The sequence below is a fragment of the Vipera ursinii genome, assembly GCF_947247035.1.
Source record: "Vipera ursinii genome assembly, chromosome: 6".
Lineage (NCBI taxonomy): Eukaryota > Metazoa > Chordata > Lepidosauria > Squamata > Viperidae > Vipera > Vipera ursinii.
This window is the reverse complement of record NC_139515.1, coordinates 82,084,458-82,111,637: the sequence shown is the minus strand read 5'-3', so window position 1 is coordinate 82,111,637 and position 27,180 is coordinate 82,084,458. Positions and strand designations below refer to the sequence as shown.

At 39.3% G+C, this 27,180-nt stretch overlaps 1 protein-coding gene across 1 annotated transcript in view; it reads left to right on the top strand.

Annotated features, from left to right (window-relative positions):
• The window catches only part of ETNK1 (ethanolamine kinase 1), a 32,411-nt gene extending 5,585 nt beyond the window's left edge, over positions 1-26,826 (top strand). Inside the window, exons 2-8 of the mRNA XM_083365264.1 lie at positions 4,011-4,270; positions 5,543-5,683; positions 5,907-6,049; positions 12,266-12,349; positions 16,591-16,751; positions 25,082-25,155; positions 26,220-26,826. Of these exons, the coding sequence (XP_083221390.1) occupies positions 4,011-4,270; positions 5,543-5,683; positions 5,907-6,049; positions 12,266-12,349; positions 16,591-16,751; positions 25,082-25,155; positions 26,220-26,292 (936 nt within the window). The 3' untranslated portion in view covers positions 26,293-26,826. The remainder of the gene's footprint in view (positions 1-4,010; positions 4,271-5,542; positions 5,684-5,906; positions 6,050-12,265; positions 12,350-16,590; positions 16,752-25,081; positions 25,156-26,219) is intronic.
• Positions 26,827-27,180: the final 354 nt, after the last annotated feature.

The following is a 27,180-nucleotide window of genomic DNA, read 5'->3' as shown; positions in this document are numbered from 1 at the left end:
AAGATTTGTACCCAGAGTCCTGAAAGTGAGATGGGCAATACAGGTAGTCCTTGACTTACAACAGTTCATTTAGTGACCAAAGTTACAGCACTGAAAAAAGAAGTGACTAATTTTTAACATTTACAACTGTTGCAGCATCCCCATGGTCAGGTGATCAAAATTCGGACACTTGGAAAGTAACTCATATTTATGACAGTTGCATTGTCCCATGGTGACCCTCTAATAAGCAAAGTCAGTCGAGGAAGCCTGAATTCACATAACCATGTTACTAGTAACTGCAGTGATTCACTTAACAACTGTGGCAATAAAGGTCGTAAAATGGTTCAAAGTTCATTTAACTGTCTTGCTTTGCAATAGAAATTTTGGGTTCAATTGTGATCATAAGTCAGTTATCTGTATAGATATTTGATAAACCCTTTTTTCAGTCCAACGGTGCTGAGCAGCTAATACTGTAATTTTCCAGTTACAGTAATTAGACTTAAAAACAACTCGGTGTGGTAAACTGGTTCACTAAGCACCCTCTCTCCAGCCTCAGGAACAGCTTGCATAAGTCCTGAAGAAGAGCCAGGTCTGGATTGTGTTCTAGTACCTCAAGAGGGGTAAGGCCATCTTCGTTTCAGAGGTAAGCTAATCCAAAGAAGGAGCTCTAGGGCAGAAGGTTTGTGTCCAGGTGCTCTGGATACAAGAGGGGTTACTTGTAACTTGACCTTCCTATTTTTATTGGACAGGCAGCAAGTACTAGAAATACTAATAATTTAAATGCGTCTGTATATCTAAAATGTGTTAATTTTGGTAGTTTCTAGTTCATTTGATGCAAGCATCTTTATCTGTAATTTTGCATCCTTGGGTAAAAGATTATTTTTGGAGACAGACTTTATAGTTCATTTGTAAGCGTTGTTCACTGTTAATTGACATAAATCCGTGGTATGCTATACAAAATGTGGAACATAAGCATCCAAGTGAAACATAATTGCACATTTAATTGCTTAAAGCTATATTTATAAATAATTCGATAGATAGGCATCACAATTGTGTTAGGCTTTCTTCCTGACAAGCGGAAATATTTCTGCCTGTGTAGTTCCCCACTTCATTGCAGTCCTGGCAGCGCAATAGTAAGATTAAAATGTAGTTAGAACTCAATATACTAGAGCCACAAAGAAACCCACTCGACTGACTTGAGCTAATGCCAGACGGTTGTATAGAAATTTAATGGAGAATTTGAACTCATTGGAGGCGGGAGAGAATAAGTTTTCTTATATAGCTTATTGGGATGCACTAGTAATTACTAAATACGGTTATTACAGTAGTTGTAAGCAACTCATTCACACCTAGGACATTTCTGCAAATGACTAAAAACGATAAAGCCTGGGATTATGTTATTTAAATAGGGGTGAAAAGAAATTATATTTTCTCTGTGTGTATGACGGAGCAATAGCTAAGTCCCTATGGAAATGCTTGCTGTCTGTAGCATAAAGATAGGGGTGTGTCAAGATTGATGTTTCATGAGGCAGGTTATACCATCAACCCATCATTTCCTCTTTTATTAATATTCTCTCCTGGCAACCATTTCTTGAACTTCTCGCACTTGGATTTGCTGACATCATAGTACTGGGATAGTCTGAAAAGCACCACAGCAGCCTCTGCTGTCTAAAAGACCTAACTGCGGGCGGGAGGTGGAATACAGAAATATATTCTGGAAAAGTGACACTATTACAAAAATGTTTTATATTAAGCAGGTAGAGTACAGGTACTCTTCCACTTAGGACCACAACTGAGCCCCAAGTTTCCATCGCTAAGCAAGACAGTCAAGTGTATTTTACCCCATTTTTATGACCTCTGTTGCCACAGTTGTTCAGTGAATCACCCACAATTAAGTCAGTAACGTGGTTGTGTTAAGTGAAACTGGCTTCACTATTGTCTTTAGTTGTGAGAAGGTCGCAAAGCTGATCACATGACTCCAAGGCATTGCAGCTATCATAAATACATGCCCAGTTGCCAAGCGTCTGGAATTTGGTCATGTGACCATGGGGATGCTGCAGCAGTCATAAGTGTGAAAAACTCATAAGTTACTTTTTTCCAGTGTCATTGTAACTTCTAAATGGTCACTAAACCTTCATTGACATTTTGTTGTAGATGACCGCTAGATTCTATTTTATCTGTGCTGCTTCTCATATACGTGAACCCACTGGAGAAGAGATCTCGTCCTGAGTTTTGGGATGTGGCTTCCTTATAGTTCCTGATGTTATTTCTTTTCATCTAAACCAGGGGTAGGCAACCTTGGCTCTTTTATAACGAGGACTTCATCTCCCAGATAGCTGGCTCAGGAATTCTGGGAGTTGAAGTCCACATGTCATAAAAGAGCCAAGGTTGCCTACCCCTGATCTAAACTAAATAAGGCTCTTTTGAATAGATATCTAAATTTGTTAATGGGCTGGCTGAAAGCCAATAAATTAAAACTTAAACTGGCATAGATATTGGATTTACGTTTGATTCAAGTATTGAATTTCACTACATTCTCATCCTTGCCTAATGACTTTGTTATTAGCATTCTTTTCTTTTTTTTCTTTTGTTCTTTCTATTTACCGGTACTCGGATTTGCTCTTAATAAAATAATTCTCTTTACTTGACAGCATACTTTTACACTTAGTGAATCTTTCTCTAATTACATTTTGTTGCTATTGGATTAGGGTTATTCTATTAGGCTAATAAATTTTATGATAAACTGGACTCTAAAGTGCCATCATTCACAAAGATGTTTAAATTTAGCTGAGATCTCTAAATTGGGAAGTGATTTTACTCAGCTGTTCTGTATCCTGCAAAGTGGGTTGTATTTATTTATTGAGAAAAGTTAAGTTTTAGACAAGTTAAGCAGACGCATCCATATCCATCCATATCCATCTTGAGAAGAGCATGGAAATGTTTTGCTTTTACTTTCCTGATTGACATGCAACCTTGGTTAACATATGACCTAAAGTCTCCCAGTTAGTCCTTGCCTTACGACCACAATAGAGTCCAAAATTTCTGTTGGCAGGCAAGATGGTTGTCAAGTGAGTTGTACCCCATTTTACTAATTTTGCCACGGTGGTTATATGAATCGTGGTAGTTAAGAGAATCTGGCTTCCCCCATTGACTTTGCTTGTCGGAAGCCAACTGGGAAGGTTATAAATGGCAATCACCTGACCCTGGGACAGTTCAGCTGTCATAAATAAATGCCAGTTACCAAGTGCCCAAATTTTGATCACATGACCTTGAGGATGCTGCAACAATCATGGGTGTGAAAACCAGTCATCTTTTTTCAGTGGTGGTATAACTTTGAATGGTCACTAAATGAATGGTTGTAAGTCAAGAATTAACTGTATTAGCCAGGCCCGATCCAGTTTACAACCAGGTTCTGCCAAGCAAACTACTTTCAAGGCCATCACCCAAACATAGTATAACAGTAGTTAAGATATGGTATAGGTTTTCCTGCCTGAGCAGGGGGTTGGACTAGATGACCTCCAAGGTCCCAACTTTATTATTATTGTTAATAATAAAGTTGGAAGGGACCTTGGAGGTCATCTAGTCCAACCCCCTGCTCAGTCAGGAAACCCTATACCATTTTGGAAAAATCGCTGTCCAGTCTCTTCTTAAAAACCTCCAATGTTGGAGCATTCACAGCTTCTGGAGGCAGGTTGTTCCACTGGTTAATTGTTCTAACTGTCAGGAAGTTTCTCCTTAGTTCTTGGTTGCTTCTCTCCTTGACTAGTTTCCATCCGTTGCTTCTTGTCCTGCTTTCAGGTGCTTTGGAGAACATCTTGACTCCCTCTTCTTTGTGGCAGCCCCTGAGATATTGGAGCACTGCTATCATGTCCCCCCTAGACCTACTCTTCATTAAACTAGACATCCCCAATTCCAGCAACTGATCCTTATGTTTTAGCCTCCAGCCCCCTAATCATCGTTGTTGTTGTTGTTATTATTATTATTATAAACAGCTATTTCACTAAACCAAACATATTGCTTTTTCTTTGCAGATATTTACAGATGGAATCACAAATAAACTTATTGGCTGTTACGTGGATGAAAAAATGGATGATGTTGTCCTTGTTAGAATTTACGGGAATAAGACGGAACTTTTAGTTGATCGAGAAGAGGAAGTGAAGAGCTTCCGTGTACTGCAGGCCCATGGTTGTGCACCCCAACTTTACTGCACCTTCAGCAATGGCCTGTGCTATGAGTTCATGCAAGGAGAAGCTCTGGACCCAGAACACGTTTGCAACCCAGAGATATTTCGGTAAGCGTTTTGTAATTCTTTTATGAACAATTTATTCAAAGAAGTTGTTAGCTACAACATTGTGTTTGCAGTATTTTTTGATTAAATAAATCTCAATTTCCAGAGAAAAGAAATTATTGTTCTAAAATCCAGTTAGTTAATAGCTTAAAATTTTAATTAATGATGTAGACTTTAATAGATGAAACATCTTACACAATTATTCCAGTGTCACTTTTGTTCTGCAGTACTATTTTGTGATTGAGTGATAGTGTATCTCCTTTTATATAATTTTATTGCCAAATATTTTTGCTTTCTTTGTTCAGACCATGTCTGAATTCTCTATAATACTCAAGGCTTCTTAGTATATTTTTCCTTAGTCATTTGCTCCAGCTTGCTTTAAGTTATCCTAGAACAGGGGTCTTCAAACTTGGCCCTTTTATGGCTTGTGGACTTCAACTCCCAGAATTGCTGAGGAATTCTGGGAGTTGAAGTCCACAAGTCATAAAAGGGCCAAGTTTGAAGACCCCTGTCCTAGGAACATACATCAAGATATACTTCTCCTAAAATATACTTGGTTAACATGATGTAAATTGTATACAATTTCTTCTAAGCTAAGGTGATTGAATGAGCTGACTTTAGAAAAATAAATGTCATATAGGTTTTACTGCAAAGAGTCAGTTTGGGTTTTGTGGCTTGTAGAATTGTTGGGGTATTATATAATGGATCCTCCTTGCTCTTTTGTTAATATTCCTGCTTCTTACAAGAAGAAAAATGGTGTTCTTGTCCCCCTTTGTAGCTATCTGCATTCTGCAAAAAACTTACAGGCCTATAGTTCAGGTTTTATTAGGTGGCTGCCAGGTGCTGAAAATACAGAATCATCTATTTGGTGTAGAAGCAATGCAGTTAGTAGAAGAATAATTTTCGGTACCAGTCATAACCCGAACCCTTTGGAACATTATGGAAACTTTCACAAAATGGAACAGGTGATGTTCCAGCCATCAAGATATCTTTCTGCTATGAAGTTAATCCTTTTGAACTAAAGTCCTCTCTCGTTCAACATCCTCTTTCATACCGCTTTCTGTCATATGTACAAGACTCTTTTTAAAAAAATAAATAACATGGTACTGTGAAGTTTCTCATTTAAAACAAAATAATTTGCTGATTTCCTTCTTCTGTGCCACTGCTGTCCTAATAATATACAGCTAACTGATTTCTCATTGTTCTGAGCTGAGACCGCTAAAAGACACTGTGTAATTACAATGATTTTTTAATGTAAATTTCATTTTATTTCAGACTGATAGCAAGACAGCTTGCTAAAATACATGCTATTCATGCTCACAATGGATGGATACCCAAGTCGAACTTATGGATAAAGATGGGAAAGTACTTCTCTCTTGCACCTACAGAATTTGCAGATGAGGAGTTGCACATGAGGTAGGTATTTTAAACTATAGCTGTGGCGATTATTTCCGAGCTCATACATGAATATATATATAGTAGCATTCCTCTCTAGTTTAAAAACGTAAAGTGAAAGTATAGTTTTAGACTATGTGGAGTTCAGAAAGTTTCAACTTGCATCACCGAAATAAGAGAAATCTTCGTAAAGTTCTGAGAAGTATGACTGAAACTTTTCTTAACTCTTCTCAAATTCTAAAAGGTTTCTACGTGACGTGCCAAGTCGTCAAATTCTACAGGATGAAATGGCATGGATGAAGGACAGACTGTCTAAACTGGGTTCGCCAGTGGTACTTTGTCATAATGATCTCTTGTGTAAAAATATAATCTACAATGGAAAACAAGGTAGGTATGGAACACAGCTGTAAGTAACTTTTTAAAAATTGTTTTATACTGCCTGATATAGAGCAAGAGGTTGTGGGGGTGGATAGTTTCAAAACTATTTTAGAGTATTTCTAAATGTTGCTTATACATTGCTTTAGTAGCCGTAACTGATATTTTAATATACGAAGATGTATAATATAGTAAAGAATATTATTTTCCATGGAGCTATTTTTATTCTAAGTAGTGTGTATGCAGCAGCAGTTTAAGACTAAATTGTTGTCTTAGCTATCTTTGATCCAGACTTATTATTTCTGATAGCTTTGGGAGCAAATGTCTCTGGGTTATTGTGTATTATCTTTGTATTCTGAATTATCAGATATATTGATGCCCTGGAGGAATTCTGCATGGTGAAGTATCTGAAAAGATACTTTCCAAGTCTCTGTTTATACCTGCCGATGAGGTACATAGGTATCTTTAACGTTGAGCATCTGTTTGTAAATATATTTTCTGTTGGAAGTGTTTTGAAAATTGGCTTTTTGACTTAACTTGCCATCAATTTCAGAGGCACTCAACTTCTGAAAAGTATTATGTTGTCAGAATTGCCTATAATTTATAACATGATCCAATGGTGTTAAAACATTGTAATGCTTACTGTTTTCAGTGACATAACTTGGTTATTTAATAATATTTAATATTTAATAATAATGTGGACAAGCTAGCAATGCATGCCTGTTTCCCTCCCTTCATATTCATTGTATTTTTGAATCACATATACACCAGTTCAGATTATGGTCTTAATATAAACCTAAGACTGAAAGGATGGTTTGGACTTCTCAAGACTATTTAAGAGATCTTTGTTTGCATTAAAATCAATACAAATGTAGTTCATACTGGAATAGAGAAGGAAATTACTATGGAGGGAATTTGATTTCCCTTCCAAGTTCAAAATACAACTTCTGTTTAACCAGCATTAACTTGGACCAAGACCTTTTCTGAATTAAATACATCAACAAAATTCAAGAATGTAGGAAATAGATGGGATGACACAAATCATAGATCATTGTGCCTTGAAGCTGATGCTTGCTTTCTCAGGGGATAAAAATAAACAGAATGTCCCCCTTAAATTGATATAACTAAAGTGCATGGAACTTTTTTTAAAAAAATATTTTCTCTTTCTTTACTGATATTGAAGCAAGCAGCTCCTTAAAAACTTGAAGTAGTATATGAAATTCCTAGACGATCATATGACTTCAGTTTTCTCCAGCAATTATAAATAATTCAAGTAATTATACTTTCTCCTATCTGGAAATTATACTTTTAAAGCAAGCCATAACAATGACAGTAATGTTCATTTTATTTTATTTTTCCCCAGTTCAATCCAAACTCTAGATTAAAGAGACACCTGTGAAATTATTGCTTTTTCTTTTGACCCATCTGTGAGATTTTAATCCCAGCCAGAAATTTAAGTACCTCATAGCTCTTCTCTTGCAGCCAAGACACTTACCTGTTGATATGTGAATGTGACTTATTGGCTACCTGTCTAGATTACTCTCCTTAGATTTGACTTTTTGAGTCCTAATGCATGTTTGCATAAGAGATGTAAACTTAATTCACGTAACTGAGAGTTATCTCATCAGATCTGAGGAAAGTGTCTCCTGTGGAGCTGATGGAACCTTTTTTGAAACAAGCATCGTGACAAATAGTTCAGAACACGATATCAAAGTTTCTAGGCGTCGCATGCCTACTTTTGAAACAAATCTGCTGTCATTTTGTTTTGTGAACAGAATGGAGAATAAATCAGTGAGAGCAGTACATCATTTAAGAGCATTTCTACAAAAACCCGTGTGTGAGTGTTTAGTATTTGGGAACAGGGAGGGGGAGAGGGAGAATTCTCAATATGTAAAATTGCTTGCAACTTCTTAAAGGGGGGGGCGGGGAAAAGTACTAAGCGTTATATAGTAGGTAGAGTGTACCATTAAAACCCACGTGTTTAAATGTTGCAGCACAACACATACACAGTTAGGGCAGAGTACAAGCTGATTATGTGATGGCAGTTGAAGCTAACAAGTAATAGGCATAACTTATTATTTGTTAGTTCTGATTTTAAGTGGTCTTGTGAGCAACCCCTGATGGTGCTTAAGACTCCTGCATTGCTTGAAATATGGAGTATTGCTTTAACCGTGGAATAAGTAAAATGACCAAAAAACCCAACCAAAAACTGTGTATTGTCTTGTACTTGGCAACAGTGTTTATGAAACTGGTACGTAACAGTGTTATAGAGGAACCATTTAATTTTGCAGTGGAAACTCAGCTTTAACTTTAACTTAAACTTAAGGGTTTTTTTGTGCAGTAGAAGGTAAATTTTTGTACAGTGCTGTTAATATATCACTCGTGCTGAAATGTTTTGCAAGCGACTTGAAAAAAATCAAGTTTTGATGCACTGCTCTCTCCTTATTACTATTATTGACTTAATTTGTCAGTAACAAATCTTTTCCCGAGAAAATTGTTTAGAAATTTTTTGAAGAAATGTCTCCAGATGAGTATGAATTTGACAAAACAACAACCCTGATTTGTTTAATCTATAGTTTTGTGCAAACAAGTCCGGATCTCGAGTCACATTTTAAACTTAATTACTAGTTGTCCCAACTCATATTGAGACAGAACCAAACAATTCAGATATAATACTAAACAAACCTTAATTTGGTTGCTTCCTCCTTTGTCCTGTAGTGCAGCAACAAGGAAAAAGGAATCAAAACACATTTGTTGTGACTCATTTATTAGAGCAACTGTAGGAAACATTTAATTTCTAATTTAGTCTTGTTATTCGTTTTTAGTACTCAAAGGAGCTGAACTTAAAATGTGACTAGATCATTTCAAAATGTAATCAGCTGTTCATCTAGTCTTTGTCCATAAAAATTTCTAAACCCTTTTAAAAGTATAGCACAACTTCTGAAGTGATTATAAGATATATGAAATCCCTGCCCCAATTATTAAGAAGAAAAAATTAATTGGCTGCTACTATAATCTCAGCAAATTTGAAGATGACTTTTCCTTTTGGAAGTTTAATTTTTTTAGGGGGACAAGGGGGAAGTAAATCTTCCTTTTGGATAAATAAGTAAATAATTCCTGCAAAATGTTATAGTTGAATCCAGTTAATAGGCTGTTAAACAGGGTGCAGATGGCAGATGTGAAGAGAAAATTTAACTATAGAATTAAAGAGGAATATGCAATCAGTGTCTTATGTTTGAGTTGTATTATAATTTTTCTGAAGCTTCTTACTGGAAGATTATTTTATTTTAATGTCAAAAAATTCTCCTGTAGTTTTTAATTATATAAAACAGAAAAAGTGCTATTGGTAAAGATACTGCATTATCTTGTTAATAATAACAAAGTGTTCAAATAAAATTCCAGTTCTAGTACATCTGATGTTAACAGTCTAAATTCCTCTTTCCTGATTACATTTTTATATAAAAACTTATATAAGTGAAGCTCTTAAATTTAGTTATTGTAGCTTACTCAGTTGAAAATTAAAACTTTTTAAATGATCTCTAAAGATGTAGTAAACCAAGCATAATCTTTTAAATCTGGTTGTTGGTACTTTACGAATTCAAGCTAGCAGCAACCTTGTTTTTTAAATAGTGTTACCTTACATAATACATCTATAATTATCTCTAAAAAATAACAGGCAAAGCTGCATTAGTGCTTCGCAATTAGTAACAAGTACTCAAAATTTTGAAGAAGTGGGAATAGAGTAATGTTGACATTCATTTTCTAATTTTCCTGAAGAAATACTGTCAATTTTATTTGCATTGACTACAAATGCATGTTATTTGTATAGTTGTTTGCATCCCTACTCTTTAAGAGGAAATTGACAAAGGCAATTAGCCCGAACTGTTTTTGCATAAACCTTTGCTACATGCTGGATGCTCATATTGCTTTGAATGTCTCACACACCATAAATAGAATTTTAATCAGGATTTTTTAAAAAAAAACCTATTTGGAGTAGGGCTCTAATTACTCTTGGAGGAATTTTGGGGGACTGTACTACATACCATCCCCATGAATATTTGGGAAACAACGCCTTTGCCCGTAATGATGATTCGCTATAGGAATAAAAAAAAGAGGAATATTGCATCCAAATGATAACACTTTGCTTGCATCAGCCCTTATTTCCTTGAACTCCAAAACGAAACGGAGCCGTGCACCTTGACGGCGGGGATTGAATTTCTTGCAAAATACTTAAATTTAAGGCTGAGTTCCACTGTCATGTCGGTCTGTCAAAGAAAGAGCGGTGAAATGCAGAACTTTTCTCTCTAAAGTTTTGTGTCTTGTCAAATATGAGTTTGCCAAATTTTCTTCATCTGCTACAGATTAGGTATGCCATTGTTGCTGCCAAGTGGCGGCGTGCACCGTGCTACTTACAGGCACTGACTGGAGGTATTATCGCATCACTTGTTCGCATGCGCCTCCCCCTAGGAGAGCACGGAGCCTGGTAACAGCCACATCTGTATCTTAGCTTCATTTTCTTTCTTTCTGTCTTTTTTCGTTTCGTTTTGTAATATTGTTAATTATAACCGGAAAGTTAGCAAAGGGGGTTAACGTATGGTGATAACAGCATTGCAGACATAATTAACGTATATCTTGAATACAAATAATGTTTGATTTGCTTAGTATTGTGCAGGCAGGTCTTTCACCTGCTATCTTTATTGGTGTTTTTTTTTTTTAACTGCAAAGATTCAGATAAAAGTAGAGTGCTGTTAAAGGTCAGCCGTATTTGGATGGCAAAAGAAGACTTAAACCTGAGCGTGCATTTGTTTTTTTACTGAATCATCTTTATAAGATGAGTGACTTGGGAAACAGGATCCGTTTAGAGGCCACTTAAAATATTTTTTCTGAACTGCCTGTTTTTACTGAATCATCTTTATAAGATGAGTGACTTGGGAAACAGGATCTGTTTAGAGGCCACTTAAAATATTTTTTCTGAACTGCCTGTATGCAGTGGTGGGATTCAGATATGTGACCAACTGGTTCTCTGTGTGGATGCCACATCCGGAAGTCCATTCTGGGCCTGGGCAACAAAAAATTAGCTCCCGGTTCTGCTGAAGCGGTGCGAACCGGCTGAATCCCACCACTGCCTGTATGGTATAAATTTACTCCCTGGCTTGTAAGATACTATTACGAGAAGCCTCTGTATATGTTTTAACTATATATTAATTTGTTCCACCATGACCCAAGCCCCCAAAACATCTTGTGGCATCTTAAAGATACAAATTTATTATGGATCTGATGTGAATTTTTCTCAGTGAACTATAACTGCATTTCACAAAGAATCCTGAAATAAGTAACTGTAGGTAGAATATTTGGAATATAGACAGAAATATCCTCAGCTGCCTTAGGGAACAATTATTTCCCAGAGCTTCTTTGGAATGACTGATGAGGATTGCTGGCAATATATTCTAGCAGTGAGAACATTTAATGCCTCTTCTTGCACTGCATAATATAAACTACTCTCTATGACTGTATCGCCACGTATGTTTATTAGACACACTTAAGGTGAAGAAAAGCAGTTTAATTGTTCAGGGGCTCAACGTCCGTTCTCTATTGCTTGGAAACATATAGTCCTGCTTCCTTTTCATACATTTTAATCTGAGATATATGTGAGGATAGACTTAAGGACAATATGAATTCATATTTGATTACAACTTGTATGGTTTATTGCAGTTGTTCTGACAGTAGGTAAACACCTGGGGAAGATGTGCTGTAAATGTAAGCAAAATGAACATGTTTTATATAAAGGAAGCAAAATAACAGCACGTATACCCCCTTTTGCAAAATGATAAGTGTTCTGTTAAAGAACCTCCTGTCTGTAACTGTACTAACTTATTTTGTATTCATCCCTGCTAACTTTGGATGAGGAATAGTTTAAAAATGATTTGAATGTTATATTCGGAGACCAAGTCCCTCTAACTAATGGAATTTAAGATAACTGATGCCCCCCTGTGGTACAAAAGCAGAGGTTCTCTCCCTAAGTAATTAAGAACAGGTATCTTTGGTAAAGAAGTTTATTATGTTTGTTAAAACAAACAAAACAAAACAAAAGCAATCTTGGTATTTCCTAAAATGCATGCTACAGAGCACAGCAGAGTGGAACACACTGGCAGGTATTAAGTGGCACAGTGCAGATTCACAGCGCTCTGCTCTTACTCTTAAAAATTTTTATTTTTGTGTCTCGTGTAGGTGACGTTCAGTTCATTGACTACGAGTACTCCGGATATAATTACCTCGCTTATGATATTGGGAACCACTTCAATGAGTTTGCAGGTATGGTCGTAACCTGGCTGCTAATGGCTTGGACGTTAGAGCTGCATCAGGATTGGATGAGTGCCTCATAATATGCGGCTGTACAAGTAGAGCCACTTCTCAGATTTCTTAAAGCATCTTTTGCAAGGCCTGCGCGGGTGCTTTGAGACATGTTCTGACAGCTTCTATGTGTTTACACACACAGCTACTTTCCTGGGAAGAAGATTCAATGACCTAAAATAAATCCTCTCTCTTGTCAGTCTGAAATATCCCTGGATTTAAATAATAATAATAATAATAATAATAATAATAATAATAATAATAATAATAATAATAAAGAATGGAAGCGTACAGTTGATTGATATCGCTGTAGCAGGAGATGCCAGAGTCGAAGAAAAAGAACTGGAAAAAATTACAAAATACTGCGACCTGGCCATCGAAACTGCGCAATTATGGATGAAACGTGTAACAGTGATACCCATTGTCATCGGGGCACTGGGAACTATGTCCAAAAACTTTGCAAAAATACATCAAGAAATTGCAGCTTCCTGCAATAACTCCAGCAAAGCTACAAAAAACTGCACTACTCGGAACATCTTACATTTTAAGGAGATACCTGGTTGATACCTAGGATGCTGGCAGCAACCCATGCCAACCATTAGTGCCAGTCAATTTGAGTGTTCAGTTGACTGACTTTCACATTGTATGAATAAAAGTTTATAATAATAATAATAATAATAATAATAATAATAATAATAATAATAATAATAATAAATAATAATAATAATATAAAGCTGGAAGGGACCTTGGAGGTCATCTAGTCCAACCCCCTGCACGGGTAGGAAACAGACAAATGGCTGTCCAGTCTGTTCTTAAAAGGTTCCAGTGTTGGAGCATTCACAGCTTCTGGAGGCAGGTTGTTCCACTGGTTAATTGTTCTAACTGTCAGGAAGTTTCTCCTTAGTTCTAGGTTGCTCTTCTTTGTGGCAGCCCCTGAGATACTGGAACATTGCTATCATGTCACCCCTCATCCTTCTCTTCGTTAAACTACACATACCCAATTCCAGCAACCTTCCCTTATATGTTTTAGCCTTCAGACCTCTAATCATCATTTCCCTTTCGTCATTGTGCCTATAGTGGCAGTGTGGGGTTCTCCATTTAGAATTTAGTATAGAATTTGAATTCCTGGGAAAAGAGAGGATGTGGGCCATCCTTGATGGCAGAAGCTCACAAGATCAGCCCTCTCCCATAGAATTGTGGGGGGAAATGAGAAGGAGGAATACCTTTCCCTTTTTGCTCCTCAACAGGGAGATAATGTAGCAGATATTCCTGCTGAAGCATTAAAACTTAATTATGATTATATGAAAGTCTGTATGAATACATTCTAACAAAGTATTCTTCAGGGTTTAATATCCCAATTTCAGGTATGAAAATTGTGCCATAATGCATGTGAAATTATGTAAATTGGAAGTTATCTGCATTTTGTGCTCCATTTACTTAGAGGAAGGAATGTAATCTGCAAAAAAGAAGTACCTGGGTTACAAAACTGTTTTAAAAATTCATTTTAATACTTTTTTTCCATTTCCAAGATGACTTACAGAACAAATGGAATTTTCCATTTATATCTGATTTGCTTGCTCCTTAGTATTTCTGGGAGAAATGCAAAATCTTTTTCTTAGCATTGCTGGAGAGACATCTTGAAATATTTGGGTTTGGTTCCCATCTATAGTTAAAGAGTGTCCCGATCGGCTTTTGTAAAATGTCATCTCTTGGTGTTTTCTTTAAAAATGTCACAAGGATATTTTAGGGTACTTTTTGTACCAATGTACAATGTATCCCAAAATGTTTTCTGTATCTGGGGAATCTCCTTGTGTTTTTAGATAATTTTGCATTGGCACCTTGAATTGACCTTAACAATTCCTTTTTTAAAAAGTCTTGAGAGAACTGCATTTTAATTCTTTATTATGGTCATTGAGCAAAATTCAAGTATTTTCCAGTAATTTAAACAGAATAAAACAGTAGCTAGATCACGATGTAATCAAAGTCTGTCTGGTTTTACCAACAGCGTAGCAAAATTGGGCTATGCTCATTGAAGCTGAATCATACTGGCTTGATAATAAAAGCTGAATATAAAATCAGAATTGCTTGGAGTATTTTGCTAAGTGAAGAGCGATAAGGATTACATTGTTATGACAAATGCAGTACAGTAGGACAAGGATTGCTATTAAAGTTACTTGGTCAGCCTTTTTAAACTAATTACTAATACTCACACCTGTTGCTATGTAACTTGTGTATTGTTGGGCAATTTTGAATTCTGACAGTATGCTGTCGGCATATGTACTGTATATTTACCTGCCATGCAGTATTACACAAATTGGAGAAACTAATAAAATGAATGAGGTGTGAAAAATGTGCCTAAATCAAGTTTATATCAATACTAAAGGTAAAGGTAAAGGTTCCCCCGCACATGTGTGCTAGTCATTTCCGACTCTAGGGGCCGGTGCTCATCTCCGTTTCAAAGCCGAAGAGCCAGCGCTTGTCCGAGGACGTCTCCGTGGTCATGTGGCCGGCATGACTAGACGCCAAAGGAGCACGGAATGCTGTTACCTTCCCACCGTAGTGGTCCCTATTTTTCTACTTGCATTTTTTCGTGCTTTCGAACTGCTAAGTTGGCAGAAGCTGGGATGAGTAACAGGCGCTCACTCTGTTCCGCAGCACTTGAGATTTGACCCGCCAAACTGCCGACCTTCTGATCGACAAGCTCAGCGTCCTAACCCACTGAGCCACCGCGTCCCTAGTTATATCCATACTATTCACTACATTATGTTTTTTAAGAGCCATCCTGGCACTAAATCCATATCCTGCTTCCTTCCTTTTTATTTTTTGCCGCTAAAGTACCCACTAGTTTAGAGTACAGAGCTTACAAAGGATATGCAAGCAGTCCTGGAGTAAAGCTTAATTTTGGTAGTGCTATATTGGCCAATTTGTGTCAAAACTTAACTGATAGCGTGTAGTAGGGAATGATGCATATGACAGCAGGCTCCATTAAGGCTGCTAACCTAGTTTCCATCTCTTAACTAAGAAAACATTTTGTAAAGAACATGCGATGTACTATTGCTGCTATAAAACGGCTGCTGTGATAATTATGGCCGTGTGTTGAAGAGAAATCACTAGCTCCTTTTGTGGAAACCTCATCTTTAGGGGGTGAATATTTTGAGCCTCTTAGCCTGATGACCATAGAGACTTTGAAAAGATGGCTGGGGCTTAGGAGCAGCAGTATCAAGAGCACAAGTTGAAGGCAGGGAGAAAATGAAAGGTAAAATAAAAAGCTGGCAGACCTCTCTATTCCCTATGAACCCCTGAACCCTTCAGAAAGGCCCTGAAGTTTGCTATCCCCCTCTGACCTCCAAATAAGAATGTTGGGTGAGAAATAAAGGGGGCAGTTCTTGTAAAAGAAAAGAAATTTCCTCAGTTAAGACCTTGTCATTCCAGACTAGTTTATTGGAGAAGGCCATACTAAAATGACTTAAATGTCTTTTGGTGGGACATTATAATTTAATATTTAAAAACTGTAGAGTGAAACGGGAAATGAGATTGCGCTTGGATTTAAGCCCTGCCTGTGGAATCTTTAAAGAGTAGCTGTGGATATACTTACCTTTCTATTCCTTTCTTGTGTTTAGCACAGGGGTAGGCAACCTCGGCTCTTTTATGACTCATGGACTTCAACTCCCAGAATTCCTGAGCCAGCCAAGCTGGCTCAGGAATTCTGGGAGTTGAAGTCCATGAGTCATAAAAGAGCCGAGGTTGCCTACCCCTGGTCTAGCACTTGCCTCCCAACTGCTCTTCTGTCCCCCCCACCTTCTTTGCACACAGTCAGACCCCCCCCCCATGCACCAAGAGGCAAAAAAAAAGCTTTGGCTAGTCATCTCCCAATTTCATTTTATAAAAATGTTTCTTGGATGTTCATGGGTGCCTAAGGAATTATTATTATTTTTTTTAAAAAAGAGTACTCTTAATGCTACTCCTTTGCTTTTCCCCCCTATCTTTTTAAATACAAATAATGTTAAATAAAATAGGCTGGGAAGTGTGATGAACACTAAAGAATGTTAGGTGCCAAGACATGGATCAAACGAGCGCATCATTTCTGTTTCAGATTCCGAGGTAGATAAAAGAGCAAAGTAGAACACGGGAATGCAGAATTTGTTTTAAACATTTTGAAATTTCAGGTTTTTTTTCCTTTTTAACGAGTTACTGTTTTGTAGGAGTGAGTGAGGTTGACTACAACCTCTATCCAAGCAGAAAGCTGCAAGAACAGTGGTTGAGATCTTACTTGGAAGCTTACAAGGAATGTAAAGGATTTGGAACAGATGTCACTGAAAAAGAAGTTGAGCTGCTTTATGTCCAAGTGAACCAGTTTGCTCTGGTAAGTTTAGATTTTATTTTGCTAACACCAGGACCGGGTGCAAGTGATCTTGACAAGGTTTTAGATCCTCTTGTTCCTCTTTTGTGGCAGTGAAAATTCAGTGCTCCTAGATTTGAGTTGGTACATGCAAAACCTACGAGGAAAAAAAAATGTTCTGTAGGATTGTGGAATGTTTGGGTTTTTTTTCCTCCAGATCATACTCATTGTGCAAGGGGTTCTTTGGTGGAGTTTTTGTGGAAATAATTTTCAGAAAACTGCTCAATTACTTCCAGAATGACAGTTCAAAGCCAAAATAAAACATTCTCAAATTTTCCAGAACATATGCCTAAAAAAAGATTGTCGTGATTTCTCTGTCTCTCTTTTTTTTGACCATATCAATTTCACAAGTGCTATGCTTTTGTCATCTTTGCTATTTCTATGAAAATTCTGGTCTTTTTTTATTCTTTAGGAGCAAAAATAAAATTTCAGTTGGGGATTTTGTCCTAGAGAAATGGTTTTAAATCATGGCATTCCTGGCAAGAACACTATGATTTTGTTCGTGTGTGTGTGTGTGTGTGTGTGTGTGTGTGTGTGTGTGTGTAGAGGAGGCCCATCTTGCCTGGTGCCCTTCAGCTATTTTACTTATTGAACAAGCAGGTTTTTCAGCGTGGTCTCTGTGATTTGCACACATTGTTTATGTATCTATGCTAAGCCTTCTCCAAAATCTTCTGGCTTTCATGAAATTATTTGGCAGGGACCTTCCACACTTCCTACTCACACTTCAGTGTGTTTGCGACCACCACTTTCTCAGCACATTCATATTTGAGGTGGTCATCCTTCTGCTGTATCAGGGGTCCTTGGTGCTCTCTGAGCTTGGTTGTTTTCTTGCAGATGTTTCATTGCCCAAACTAGGTAATACCATCAGTGCTCGTCATCACTAGCCCCTTCATAATGACCTCCGACTCCATTACCACCAGTTCTACCATAAGACTGTCTAATTAATACTATTCAATCCTCATTTAGCCTTTTCCCCCCTAGACTGTTGATTTGAGAAAAGAGGTCTGAGACAACTGTGATCTCTTTTGCACTACTGTCTTACTCATCAGGATAGTCAAAATTGAGACCTTTCCCTTAAGTTATATAGAGATCATCAAGATTGTAAATAGCCATCTCATGAGTATTCAGCTTCCAAAGGTTCCATTTCTCTTAGTTCAATTGCCTCCCTGCCTACCAGATCCTCTTTCATGATCCCAATGTGGATCTACAGTATACTCTTTGAAATAGCCTAAGATAGAAAGAAGCAGGTGTGTACTATTTTCCTTCCATATTCTTGGTCAAAGGCATGACTGCTGCCCGATCATGTCTGTGATCAACCACTGGATCCCTTTTCCAAGTATCTCTCCGTTAGTCACGGGAATATTCTTAAAGACTTTTTATTCAGGCAGATCCCATATTTGAGATACAACCAACATTCTTTTGGTCCAAGATTACTGTCTTATTCTTAGTGAAGGCTGCAACTACTAAGCTTAAATTCTTACTATTGCCATCAATCCATGGTATCTGCTCCATTAAATTCTAAGCAGAACCTTGCTGATCACCTGGTCTATATCCATTAAATTAGAATGTTCCTACAACAAATGAGATAGCAAATTCTCTTACTGTCTCCTCTGATGATAAAATGCTAAGTTTAAGATGATACTGTTCCCATTGTCCACATTCTAGTGCTTTCAGTCTTGCTGAAGACCCTAAGGCAGGGGTCTTCAAACTTGCCCCTTTTATCACGGCTTTTCAACCAGTGGTATGGGTACCACCTGTGGTACATTGGCACCTGGCAGGTGGTACGCGACCATCCTAGAAAAGTAGTAGTGGGAGCGACAGATGGCTGGAGCTACGGGGCTGTCAGGGCTCAGCGGAAGCACTAGGATAAACAAATGGCTGTAAGTCAAGGACTACTTGCAATGCGTTGGAAGCATCGTTTCATTTCTTATATGCCTGTTTTAGTTTTGTTTTTATTGTGATCACATGATACTTTTTTTTTTACCAGTACCAGCATTTAATCCTGATTTTTAAGACTTTTCAAAGTCTGTCCAAAGAGTGTGATCTTTCTCCAAACATCTTGCTAAATAAGTAGAGGTAACAATCAAACTTTACTATGAACTTACCCAACAGAAATGCTCCCTTCTGATCCATACTTGCTCCACAAGTGTGCATCTGCAACCTTGAGCTTCTTTCCTAGTTGAATTATATTAAGCAGACACATAGGCTCTGCCTTTCTTTCCTGACTGAGATGAAAAATACCCTCTTTGGTTGATTATACAACCGTATTCTCTTCCATTTTCCTGGGCTCCAAGATCACTGCAGATGGGGACTGCAGCCAAGAAATTAAAAGACGCTCCTGGGGAGGAAAGCCATGGCAAATCTAGACAGCACACTAAAAAGCAGAGACGTCACCCTGTCAACAAAAGTGCGTATAGTCAAGGCCATGGTTTTCCCAGTTGTGATGTATGGCTGTGAAAGATGGACCATAAGAAAGGCTGAGCGCCAAAGAATTGAGGCCTTTGAACTGTGGTGCTGGGGAAGACTCCTGCGAGTCCCTTAGACTGTGAGGCGATCAAACCGGTCAGTCCTAGAGGAGATCAACCCTGACTGCTCTTTAGAAGGCCAGATCCTGAAGCTAAAACTAAAATCCTTTGGCCACCTAATGAGAAGGAAGGACTCACTGGAGAAGAGCCTAATGCTGGGAAAGGCGGAGGGCAAGAGAAGAAGGGGACGACAGAGAAGGAGGTGGCTGGATGGAGTCACTGAAGCAGTAGGTATGAGCTTAAATGGACTCCAGAAGATGGTAGAGGACAGGAAGGCCTGGAGGAACGTTGTCCATAGGGTCGCGATGAGTCGGACACGACTTCGCAGCTAACAACAACAACAATTCTCTTCCAAGTAAGCAGTTTATTAGCGACTCATCTTAGTGAAGCACCAAAGTAACAGGGGACGACAACTTATTATTAAGCCATAACCACATTTTCCTCAGTCCTTACCTTTTGAATTCAGACAACACATCTTCCTGCCCCACTTGTCTCGGCGTATTTCACCACTCCTTCAGATCTCCTGTGTGAGTCTTAGATAATGAATTCAGGAAGAGTCCTATTTAGGTACATGGTGCAGTCAGCTCCTCCCAACAATTCTAAAAAGTGTCAAACAGACTTTTGCACTGGGCATAACGTGTGAATTCACAGATGACTCAAAAGAAGTGGCAGTTAAAGGTAAACTCACAAGCATTTTACAGCGTCGTATGCAGATATAAAATAAATAGGGTTGTGCAGTTTGGGAAGAGGTAATTTAGGAGTACATGGCAGCTTGAAGGCAGGATCTGCTTTGTGGTCATTAAAGCAGCTGTGTCTGACTCCGGGACAGTGCACCTGCTGTGAGGCTTCAGGGTATGGATACAGAGACCGCTACTTTAATGATAAAGGTAAAGGTTCCCCCGCACATGCGTGCTAGTCGTTTCCGACTCTAGGGGCCGGTGCTCATCTCCCATTTCAAAGCTGAAGAGCCAGCGCTTGTCCGAGGACGTCTCCGTGGTCATGTGGCCGGCATGACTAGACGCCAAAGGCGCACGGAACGCTGTTACCTTCCCACTGTAGTGATCCCTATCTTTCGACTTGCATTTTTACGTGCTTTTGAACTGCTAGGTTGGCAGAAGCTGGGACGAGTAACAGGCGCTAGCTCTGTTATGCGGCACTCGGGATTCGACCCGCCAAACTGCCGACCATCTGATCGACAAGCTCAGCGTCCCAACCCACTGAGCCACCGCGTCCCTTGCTTTAATGATAATCACCGACAATTGTGTTTACCCTGCCATATGTTCCAAAGCACCTATTTCCAGTCAAAACCAAGGTATCCTTAGAAAATAGGAATGGGTCTGTTTTAATTGCTTACTACCATCTGTACACTGTTCATTTGCAGAGACAAAAAAGTTTCTAGGGCTTTTATCAAGTGTCACCAAGTTGATCCTGGGGATGGTATGCACAAGTGTTAACCATGTTGACTTGTTTTCTGACGACCTTCCTAACTAGCCTCTATTTTCTGCCATTATTATGAGAGCAGAACCAAATTACGGTACTTGGAATGTAGTTATTCATAAAACAGGCAGTGTCAGAGATAGTCCTCGACTTTACAACCACAATTGAGCCCCAAATTTCTGTTGCGAAGCGAGACATTTGTTCAATGAATGTTGCCCCATTTTATGACCTTTCTTGCCACAGTTGTTAAGTAGATGACTGCGGTCATTAAGTTAGTAACCCAGTTAAGTGAATCTGGCTTCCCCCATTGACTTTGTTTGTTCAGAAGGTCGCAAAAGGGGATCACGTGACCCTGGGACACGGCAACCCTCATAAATAAGAACCACTTCCCGAGCGTCTTGAGTTTTGATGATGTGATCATGGAGATGCTACAACGGTTGTAAGTGTGGCAACCAGTCATATGTCACTTTTGTCAGGGTTACTGTAACTTCAAAACAGTCGCTAAACGTACTGTTGCGAGTCAAAGGCTGCCCGTATCTTCCACACTGAAATATAGCATTAAATAAAGTATGCCACAAAATGCGGTAGTTCTCAACATCGCAGACTCGCTGGAAAAGAGCTGTACAGTAAAGTGCTATAGAAATAAGGTCATTTCCATATACTGGGAAGTACTTGAATATTTTCTGCTACTTGAAAGCTGTTTTATTGTTAAAAATACATCTTGTTGTACATTTACATGAGGGCTTTGCAAAGGGTTTTAAAGAGGTGCTCTCCTTAGTGTGTTGGAAGACACAAATTATCTCTCTCCAAGAGGTAATCCATCCCTTTCGCGACTCACAGAGCTGCTATGAAAGCTGGCCTCATCCGAGCGGTTGGTCACTAGCAAAGTGGCCGATTGTGCCCGCCCTTTCCGCAGAGCAGCTGTGTGGGCTGCCAAAGGATGCAGATACTCCTAGGAAAGATGATTTATCAAGTGCTAGCATACCGAGATGATTAGAAGTTTGTGAACTCTTAAATTTTCAATACTTCTGCATCAAGTTGACTTAAAATATGATCTCTTCCCCAAACAGGCCTTAAAGCTAGGCAGAAAAGAATCCAATTAAATCGAGTCAAAGACATCAAATGTCTTCACTTATTTATTGAAAGTGATCAAAGCTACATGTTTGTGTGAGGCAAAAGCTTTGTTTTCAGTAAGTGGCACAGCACTTTGGGTCACAATAACTTCAATTAATCATTTCCAGTGTCTGTTGATCAGACGTGGACCTCATCATAGGGGGATTTAATCCCTTCCTCCTTACAGAACAGCTTGAACACAGATGTTGGTTGAGTTCCTTGCGTGAGCTGCCTCCTTCAGGTCCTGTAACATAATTTGTATAGGTAATCCTAACAACCATAATTGGGGTGGAATTTTGGTCTCACTAACAGTGCTGTCATAAAATAAGATGTCACATGAACACACAACTTAGCCACCGCATTAACTGTAGTTTTGTTAAGCGAATGTTACTGATCGTTAGCCACGTATCCACACTAAGCCATTCCAGGCCTGGCCCTTCCCAGCCCCGAAGAGGTAAGGGACTGCCTCTAGCTCCCCTGATAAGGTAGGACCTCCCACACTTGCTCTGATTACTACCCCCCATTAATTGAAACACTTGGCTATAATTTCCCATTCAAATAAATTGATAATCCTAGAGGTTTACATATGTTTGCCCCCTCACAGATATGTAACTTCAGATCATTTTCTTCAATAAAGAAATGAACAAATACGTTTTTGAGTCTTCTGTTTAATTGGGTTGTCTCTAGTTTTAGGACTTGTTTGGAGAACAAATAATGTGGTCAGGAGTCCCCAACCCCCGGTCCGTGGACCGGTACCAGGTCGTGGCATGCCAGCAACAGGGCTACACAAATGAGCAAAATCCTGTCTGCAGGATGCAGGCAGCACACAAAACCATGTCTCTTCCAGTCCACGAAAAAAATCTCCACATAAACCACAGGTCGGCAACCTGCGGCTCCGGAGCCGCATGCGGCTCTTTGAGCCGTCTCTTGCGGCTCCCAGCCGCCCGGTGCGCGCGCACCTCTTCCAACGGGCAGTGGTGCGCGCGCACCTCTCCAAATGGAGAGTGGCACCGCCCATTTGGAGAGGTGCACGCGCACCTCCCCGAATGGGCGGAGGTGCGCGCGCACCTCCCCAAACCTTTGGAGAGGTGCGCGCGTACCTCCGCGCGAATGGGCAGCGGTGCCGCTCTTTCAGGAAGCCCGCCGTGGCCCGTCTGTGAAGCTGCCGAAAGCGGCAGCTTAGCAGACGGGCCGCGGCAGCTTCCGCAAAGAGCGGCGCCCCTGCCCATTCCGAGAGGTGCGTGCGCACCTCTCCGAACGACCGGAGGTGCGCGTGCACCTCCCCAAACCTTTGGGGAGGTGCGCGCGTACCTCCGCGCGAACGGGCAGCGGTGCCGCTCTTTCAGGAAGCCCGCCGCGGCCCGTCTGTGAAGCTGCCGAAAGCGGCAGCTTAGCAGACGGGCCCGCGGCAGCTTCCGCAAAGAGCGGCGCCCCTGCCCATTCCGAGAGGTGCGTGCGCACCTCTCCGAACGACCGGAGGTGCGCGCGCACCTCCCCAAACCTTTGGGGAGGTGCGCGCGCACCTCCGCGCGAACGGGCAGCGGGCCGCTCTTTCAGGAAGCTGCCGCTTTCGGCAGCTTCCTGAAAGAGCGGCGCCGCTGCCCCTTCGCTTTCGGCAGCTTCCTGAAAGAGCGGCGCCGCTGCCCCTTCGCACGGAGGTGCGCGTGCAACTCCGGTCGTTCGGAGAGGTGCGCGCGCACCTCTCGGAATGGGCAGGGGCGCCGCTCTTTGCGGAAGCTGCCGCAGCCCGTTTGCTAAGCTGCCGCTTTCGGCAGCTTCACAGACGGGCCGCGGCGGGCTTCCTGAAAGAGCGGCACCGCTGCCCATTCGCGCGGAGGTACGCGCGCACCTCCGGTCGTTCGGAGAGGTGCGCGCGCACCTCTCGGAATGGGCAGGGGCGCCGCTCTTTGCGGAAGCTGCCACGGCCCGTCTGCAAAGCTGCCGAAAGCGGCAGCTTTGCAGACGGGCCGTCGCCATCGGGCAACCGGGAACCGGTTCCATCTCATTTTTTTAAAAATGGCAGCCGCGTGCGTCCGCGCATGCGCAAAAAACCTTTTTGCGCATGCGCGTGCATGGACACACGCACGCGGCTCCCTCTTTTTTTAATTTGTGATGGAACCGGTTCCCAGTGGCTCTTTTTCTTTTTTAGGTTGCCGACCCCTGACATAAACAGTCCCCGGTGCCCAAAAGATAGGGGACCTCTGTTTTAGGTCATATTTATGGAGAACTATTAAAACTTCAAGAGGGTTCACAGAATTTTAACCACTACTCTACTCATGTGAGATCTAATACTTAGATGTGACTTTAATAAATTGCTTGGCTAAAAATATTTCCCATAAAAACAGCTTATTGGCTACATAAGCTCAATACGTACGTGTGTGTGTGTGTGTGTATTTGATTTGATTTCGATTGCTTTTCAATTTTATTTTGAACTACAAATTTTATAAGAGCTGTCAGATTGTAGAATTGAATAGGATTATTTAGTATAGTATGTGTAAAGGGCTTTAATATGTGCCATGTTACCACTTCAGATTATTATGCATGAGGTCTAATTTGCAAGTCACGTGAACAAATTTAGAGAAATTAAGTTGTTTTTGATCTTTATGAGGTATCACACGGTAGGGTAATGTAGAAAAAACAGGAACTGTTATTAAGCAATTATAAAATAAAGTGGTAACAAATGCATCATCTGTGTAAATAAGAGAGATTTGATATCTTTCAAAACATATTTTGGGTGTTAGATATTGCAACCTTAATATTTATGCATACCAATGGAATATACCTCTTCAGTTTTAAGTTTACAGAATTATTTTCATTATTGTGTTTAAAACTCGTTAACCATACCTGTTAAATTGTGGTTTGATATTGAAAATTCATAGAATAGATGTGTTTTTTAACGTTTACATTAAATTACATATTACTGTATTTTTTTCTTTGTAGAAGTATTAAATCATTCTTCAAAGGAAACAAAAGTATAGTATAATGGGAGCCTTCAGAACTTGAGGTTGGGGAAGACTGTTATAAATCTTGGCCTTAGAAGTTTGTTGGCCCAAATTGCCATAAACTCAAATCATCATATACTCAAATACAATGGAATGCAATATTAACGTCATACTTTGAGCATTCATTATTCTTGCACTGCTTTTTCTAAGTAGTCTCTGAAAACAAGACTATTCTGACTAGTTTCACTGACCAGGATTTATTTGTCTTCCTCTGCAGGCCTCTCATTTCTTCTGGGGATTGTGGGCCCTAATTCAAGCCAAATACTCGACTATTGACTTCGATTTTCTAGGGTAAGTAACAGAGTCATCCTATCTTATATAAAAAAATCTTCTGTATTCACAAGATTCTGTATTAATATTGTTTTCAGCTTTCAAGTAATACTTTTTAAAAACATTTTTGGGTTTAAAATACAGATCTTTAAATTTGAAATAACTGTAACTGACTGCGAAATAGATTTTTGTTGATACAAATATTTTTTTTCCAGAATAGTTGGTTGCATAAAAGTATAATAAAGCATAAACACATAAAGAAAGAGCTGCTTCTTTGATTATAATGATTAAAGTTTGATGAACAGTGCTTGTGATCAAGTGCTAATGATTTATGAATGCAAACTATTTTTATTCCCTCTCAGAGAATTGCAGCTCAACCAAATTAACTTTTAGAATGTTTAAAAACCCATTACAACAATAAGTGGAGCCTAATTTAAATCATTTTGAATTAATTTAAATAGATTAAAGAGCGAGAATGCAGGAAGTGTCCAATTTTCATGCTTCTTCCCACCCCCACCCCCAATAAATCCAGTGCTTCAACCTTTCCTAACCAGGTATCCCTTAGATGTGTTATTTCAATTCCCATAATACCCCAGCCAGCATGATTATGTGCCACATTAGCTGAAAGTGACATGGGAATTGAAGTCTCAAAATATAGCCCCAGATATATGCCATGCTTACTGGTACCATAATCCTAACCTTATTAAGGCTTGGTAAAGCATGCTGGTTATAAATACCAATTAAAAATGTATAGTACTAATAGTTTTGGCTACATGAAATCAAAACATAAATGCTGAATGGGTGAGATTCGCTAACCAATTTGACCTCTGGCCGAGTGAAAGGTCTGTAGAAATATAACCTTAATTTACTATCCATATTATATAAGCTGGCCCAAAATATTTTTTTAAAAAATAAGTTGGAAAAGCTATCTGCCTGTCTTTGACAATTTTTACAAGAACATCGCATAGCCACTAGATGGCAGGAAAAACTAGGTAAGTGAGCCTAACAGTTAAAAAATTAGGATTCATAGAAAAAAGCTGTACCCGAAATCATATTTCACCAAAGGCTTTTGTTTGGTCACACAGGTACGCGGTTGTTCGCTTCAACCAGTACTTCAAAATGAAGAATGAAGTAATGGCATTAAAACTTCCTGAGTAGAACTTGAGAACTCGCTTACCCGCCTGTTGAGAAGATTCCTTACTGTTTTTGTCATGAGCACATAATAGGAACAGCTCTACATTTGTATTATTATTATTTCTTCTTCTTTTTTTGCTTTTCATTACCTCTAAGTAACAATCTTTCAATGGTAAACTTCAAATGAAGGTCTTTTCTGATATTGGGGAAGGATTAGAAGCTAATGGCTTTCTGAAACACAAATTTAATCCTTTTTGTATTTTTTTTTTAATGTGAGACATGAATTATTTATTACGAGTTTAACATTCCATTGCTGCTGTTTTATCGGCTCTCCTGAAGGGACAGGAGGGTGCAGGTGATCATCCTGTAAACTTTTTTTTTACATCTCAAATTGGTTACAGCATTCATTTGTTTAACAGTAAACTACATGGAATCTACATAACAACAGATCCCAGTTTGTAACTCAAGTTAAGCCACTAGTGCTGACTGGAGATTATATCAGGGTGGAAACAAAATAATTTTCATTCTCTTTGTTTCTCTCAGCTCTAGCAAGCTACTGTCTGGGGCGGGGGTGGGGGGTGGGGGGGGGTGGAAATGACCGTTCTTGTATATAGTGGAAGCAAAAATTTTCTGGAGGCCTGCTCACAAAATTAATTAAGGAAATGACACCCACTTTCTCTTGGCTTTTAAATTTGAAGAGGGATCTTACCCTGAAATGTAAGCTTTAAATGACTACTCATCCAGGTGTCGTGTATTTTCCTCCCTAACAAGTTTTTTTTTAAAACTTTGATAAATACTGTAGGTAAAAACCAACAGGGTTTTTGTTGAGCAGTCTTGTAATAATTGGAAGCAAAAGTGTATCACTTAATTTTTATTTCTTTAGGCTTGGTGAGTGCTCATAATTTTCTTCGT